Raw genomic sequence first — 6,000 nt, 5'->3', positions numbered from 1 at the left:
GCGTACAATACAATTCACAAAGGATGAGAAACATTAAAAAGATCACCCATTTACTGCTCCCTCTACAACACGTATACCTGCAACAATGGCAGACGAATCCCACGCCTCTTCAACGCAAACCCCCCCCCCCCCCCCCCCGCTCTCTCTTTCCCTCCCTCCTCAGAATCTCGACAACTTTCCCCCTTCTCTGCAGAGTACAATACAAAGTATTTATTGCAACGTACTATTGATGGCCGGATGGGGTTTGCTGTGGAGTAAATATGGCAGTATGGTCAGATGGTACTGAGAAAAAGATATAATGGGAATTAAATTGGTAGGTGGCTTTTGGTTAAGAACTAGATCAGAAGATGCTATTGGAGGATTTCTTGACCTATTTAAATAGTCTTGGTCTATCTTTTTGGTTTCATTTAATTGAGTTTTGGTTAAGAGTTTCTTTGGTTAAGAGTCTCTGATTGCGCTTTTGATGAGAGAATTTGTAATAAATGGCCATACACTATAATAATGCAGAATGAATGAGCATTGAATTCACATTATAATATTGCATCATTATATTATAATATTGCATCATTGTTGTTGTATATTATAAATTGTATGACCTATAATGACTTGCGCCAGCTGACATGCTAATCCATAGTTTGAACACGTGGTTCAAAAAGTTAATATCAAATAATACAGTAGCTTGGACCTCATTTATTTTGGAATTTTGGAATTGGATTTGTAGGTAAAGAGTGTAGAAAGAAATAGACTAATGATTGAAAATAATGGTAATGATTAGAATTCAAAATCCAAAACTCTTAAACGAATGGGGTCTTGAGTTTTCTAATATATCAAATTCACTTTCGATATTTACCCGATGTGGGACCTTACAATCTCCCCACATTATCAGGCTCGTACCAGACTCTAGAGGCGGCTCCCATCATGTAGTTAGGGTTGTGCTTTAATACTAATTGTAAAGACCAGCACCAGCTGACTTGACTCAAAAGATTAATCTCAGTTATACAGTAGCTGCTTGGGTTTTCTTATATATCGAATTCACTTTTGATATTTACCCGATGTAGGATCTTACATCACCACTCATTAATTTACTTAATTTGTACTCCCTCCATCACAAAAAAGATGACAATTTTTGAAACTCGTGTCATTTTTCATCGCTTATATCTTTCAATCTGTAATGTTTTTCATGAGTTTGAAACCTTTGTATAATAGAACTAATCGAGAATTATCAAACAAGATCTATATTGCATATTTTTGAGATCCATTGAAAGGTAAGGAATTGAAATTGACACGGATATCAAAAATTGACATTCAATTTAGGATAGAAGAGGTAAAGGTGCTGATTTTTCAGAGTGATTTTAGATTTTGCATCCTGGAAACTTTGGTGCATATTCTGAGAATGTATTACTACCATAATGCATTCTATAAACAGGCATAATGAGCTACAATTTCAAAAGTAATTCCAGAGTTACTTTTGGATTGTCATATGGATTATCAAATTTTGATGACTATTTTAACTTTCTACCTTCCAACGCATTTTGGGCAAATGATTTTAAAATTCTCCTTTTATCTATTAAAGCTTTATTTTTGTCTTCTATTCATGTGAAACTACTAAATTATCTTTATCTCTTGAGTCATTTTTTCGATGTCAAAGACAATTTGGTACTTTTTTTTTATAGACAAAAAAATTTACTCAAAAAAACTTGGCAAACGGTACATCAAGTTGGGGAAGAAGGAACATGGATCTAACCAAGGCAGGATGAAAAAAAACACTTAATAGGACAAAGCCAAAATATCTTCAGTGGGCCAAGCCTGAAACACCTAAAAAAGGTAAAGGCCATACAAACACATACAAATTTGTGTCTTGATGTTACAAGTCTTTTAATATTAAATGTTCGGATTAGTATCCTAATGCATGCTACAAATCTTTATACGACTGCATGTTATGAATCTCATTCGATATGGTATGAATTGCCACACAAAACGTAATGAATTTCAAAGCAATTCTAGGGGACACATCCGGATACATACCCAAATAAGGGATTTACATCGTAGCATTTCCTTATTCTATACTATGAAGCAACAAATAGTAAAACAAGCATCGATCCGAAGTAATGGATCTCAAGTAAAGAAAACACAACTAACTCCATAGAGCTAGAATAGTACTGCATGCCACACGCTGAATATTATCCTATCTACTGTGAAAGTCTTCACAAATATCTAGCTACGTACATTAATTCATCATTACATAATGCTACACAAGGGAGATCCGGCCGCAAGATTTGCCACCATTTTAGCTGTGTGTAATGTACTTGGAGTTGCCTTGAATATGCCCTAAAATCATCCATGTATAAAAAGCACAATTAATAATTGGATACATGATAAATCGTATAGAGAGACCCATGTGTATTGAATGGTGCAAATCGTATAAATTTGCTACTATAACAACATACAACGTACAACGTACGTGCAATCGTATAAATTTGTTAGTCGAAAAATGGTGTAGAGAGACCCATGTGCATTGAATGGTGCTCTGTGTGCTGGACCATCCATTCATGTGATTTGAGTTCGTGTGCAAGTCATGCTGCTAGAAATTTGTGCTTCTTTAGCATTTTCCTGAGTGGAAGAGGTGTTGGTGTTTTAATTATTCTAATATTCAAAATCACTCTTATTATTTATATAATATCGGTTTAAGTGAAAATGAAAAGGCAAAAAGAGTTCGTACATATTTCGAAAAAAATGTTTTATGCCTCCGATCTAGTAACAACGAACGGTCACCTTGTTTATTTCTTTTACCTTGACTACTAAGATATTATTCATAATTTTGTATCTTAAAAAACTAGAAAATGCATTTCAGATAAGTAATTGAGAAAAATAAGAAAAATGCTAAATAGGCCCATCTTTTATTGTGATTTTATCCATCTAATGTTCTTGAGTCAGTCTTGCGTGATCATAGGAACTCTAAATCCACGTTGAATTAATTCGAAGGAGAACAAAGAATCACAGAAACTATCACCCAAGAAAAGCGGGGAGTATAGGCTGGAGGCCAGGGTCGGGTGACGTCGTTAATACGTCTCGAACATGCAACCTCTCTAGGGCCAAACGACGTGGGAGTAATCCACTAATCGATCGCAAAGATACCACATCGGTACTGGTGAGATCGGTCTTGCTAATCTCTGCCCACTAGGCGGAGAATAATATGACGATAATTCCAAATTAGTTTGGATATTAATACATATTTTACGAATAATAATATATTTTCACAAATATCAATACATTTTTCTCGGATATCAATTAATGCGCCTTTTACATATTATACTAGTGCGGAGGTTAGCAAGCATTTTCCTTGTACGAAAAAAGAATTCCGCTCTCGCGGCCCACCTGCTGTTCTGTCAGAAGACCAAGAAGAAGAAGAAATCGACAACGAAGATGAAGAAATCGACAATGAATGTTACCTGACTCTGGGAACCCCGTTTGGCTTGTCTGAGTTGGATCAAACCATGTACATCTGTAAAACAAGTATGATCATCCAGATGTTCAGAAGTCTTATCTCCGTAACACTTGCAACACAATTCATTCCTCGTCCCCGCGTCGTGGCACGTTAGGCGCTCGTTGAAGTACACCTGCATCCCGTCCCTGTTTTTATCAAGAACATCAACCACGTCTAACTCGTACCCGTCTTTAGAGACATAATTCGAGTACTCGTGGCTGGTCACGGCCCCGTCTCCGTCAATGTCCATCTCTGTGCATCCGTTTCGCACCTCCCATTTTCCGGATTCCGATTGGTTTGAGCTCTGCGCTGCCGCCCGGCGTGTCTCCCCCATCTCTCTCTGATTAAGAGATTTAATCGAAATGGTGCTATGGGGAAGGTTTCGAATAAAAAATCTCCCCCTCCTAAAAAGTAGAAAAGTAAGAAGAGAGAAATTGGAAGGATATTTGGAATTTGATAGACTTGGTAGAAGAGGTGAGGGAATGTCTTGGTCTCAAAAAGTGGACGGGAAGAGTCAAAAGGTGTTTGGCCGTGTTTCCAAGAATGAATTACTAGTCAATTTCAGATCAAGAAATCCGGGATTTTAACATAGAACAGGACGGTCCTATCCTGGTCATTCCGGTTCCGGGGCCCTTCCCGGGACTTTCGATGATTGAATTGTTTTTTGAACGGCAAAAAGAATTTTATTAATCTTTAAATTGAAGATTACAAAGATGAAAGGGAGCATGTGCATAAAGGCATTACAATACGGAGATAAAATCCCAACTAAGTTTGCGTAGAATCCCTTGACAATCATATGCCAATGAATACGAAGCCGGGAAAAAGAGAGGCGAATGACTGGCCAGGAGACAACCAAATCAGGAAAACAGAACACCCAACAACGACAAATGCAGCACCTATGACCACTTTTGCATCACTAATGCCGTTGCGGAGTGACTATCTCGATGTTCCGGATCTAACCCCATGCCCCGTTTCCCAAGATTCGACTCCGTTAATTCCTAATTGGTCGATTCTCTTATTTTAAGGATGGTGCATCCTCTGTTAGCGGAGGTTTTGGAAGGGGAACCTGCTATGACGCTGTTGTGAAGCTCGTTGGAGGAATTTTAGAAGTCTTGGTGTGAGCAAGGCATCAATTTGACCTCCTAGAATGTTTGGTATTTTGTCTGTTGGTTTTGTTTGTTATAGCAAATCTGGTAAAACCGTCTGTTTATGGTTTTTTGACGACGGAGATTTTGATTTTGTCTGTTTGTGTTCAGCATCTGTTAGCCATTCTGTGGAGTGGTATTCTGGGATTCACCTATCAAATCTGGCATTCTGATCAAGCGCAACTAGTGCTTGTAGATGTTGATCACATCTATGGGACTTGGGATAGGTGAAGTCCGTTCTTGTTTCATGATGGAGCCGTTTATGTTCGGTATGGGCTGGACCTGTTGTTCAATCTCGTCAATGTCATAAGAGACGATGGTGCATCTTAGGTGGCATCTGTTGTTCTATCTGCTATCAGAACCTGTTTGAAATGTGGTAATCTTGCAACATTGAAAATTCTGTCAAAACAACCTAAGGGTTGAAAGAGAATGGTTTTTAAGGAGGTTACATCCCCACCTTTTTATCCTGGGAATTTTGCAATGGTTGATAGCAAGATGTACTCATTGGGAATTCGTTTCTGGAAGTTTGCTTGAAACTTCAAAAACTTGGCTCTTCTGTTCGTCTGCATCCGGCAACCTGTATTCCTGTATTTGTTTAAAAAGCATTGTTCTGTTCCGGATCTATTCCTTTGAAACCTTACTTTGCAAGGGAGTTTGTGTTTGGTGGAGATAGATCTTCTGGAGGCTCAATCAAGTCTCACATGTTTTCTGGTACTGCTGATATCTGTCTTAATAGCCTTGGAGATGATGGCGCGTCACAAGGTTCTGTCAGTTAATCCGAACCTGTGTATTGTTTTTGTATCTGTTCTAGAGTTTGCTTGATACTCTAAAAATTGTTGTCTGTCTGAAGTGTGGTCTAATCTTTAGAAGGAGCATATTTGTTTAGCAGTCAACTCTGATGAGAGTGCTTACTCTCTTGCCCGTGATTTGGTTGTCCAGTTCTGATCGAGTTTGTTTTCTGATAACATTTGTATCTGTTAGAAATCTCACCAAGGTGGAGACATCGCTGTTTCAATCTGTTTGTCCGTGTTACGGACCTGAGGCTTTGTTGATACAAGAATTGTCGCCAAGGTGGAGATTGTTGACTTTGGGTGGCTCCCATCCTCCTATTGCTAGCACACCAGAGGAGACTTTGTGTGCAAAGCCAGCCACTTCCGTATTCCCAGTCCCTTTCAGCCAGCCAAGGAGTTAATGGATTGTCTGTGATGATGGAATAGGCTCCAAGCTTATTCCTATAAGTTGGAGCTTCTGCCTCTGTTTTTTGTATGAGAATAAATTCTTTACACCGCCGGTGTAAATATTTGTTTCCTCTAAATCAATTGCATCGCGACACGTATCAAAACAGTGGTCCCAATTAATAAAACATGGCGA

At 38.5% G+C, this 6,000-nt stretch overlaps 1 protein-coding gene across 1 annotated transcript; it reads right to left on the bottom strand.

Moving 5' to 3' along the window:
• Window positions 1-1,989: 1,989 nt before the first annotated feature.
• LOC131316039 (uncharacterized) lies at window positions 1,990-5,804 on the bottom strand. Its single transcript, XM_058345309.1, has 2 exons — window positions 3,450-5,804; window positions 1,990-2,328 (listed from the first exon to the last, which is right to left on the bottom strand). Exons 1-2 carry the CDS (start codon window positions 3,816-3,818, stop codon window positions 2,239-2,241), a joined length of 459 nt encoding a protein of 152 aa, XP_058201292.1. The 5' UTR covers window positions 3,819-5,804; the 3' UTR covers window positions 1,990-2,238.
• Between the last annotated feature and the right edge of the window lie 196 nt (window positions 5,805-6,000).

Source organism: Rhododendron vialii, chromosome 2a (assembly GCF_030253575.1).
Source record: "Rhododendron vialii isolate Sample 1 chromosome 2a, ASM3025357v1".
NCBI lineage: Eukaryota > Viridiplantae > Streptophyta > Magnoliopsida > Ericales > Ericaceae > Rhododendron > Rhododendron vialii.
The sequence above is the reverse complement of the archived record's forward strand: the minus strand, read 5'-3'. Positions and strand labels throughout refer to the sequence as shown.

Excerpts from the sequence above, each read along its gene's own strand:
- LOC131316039 (XM_058345309.1), bottom strand. The coding sequence starts at position 3,818 with ATGGGGGAGACACGCCGGGCGGCAGCGCAGAGCTCAAACCAATCGGAA. Across the intron at positions 2,329-3,449 it reads AACGGGGTTCCCAGAGTCAG|GGCATATTCAAGGCAACTCC; the intron begins GTAACATTCATT and ends GGATGATTTTAG.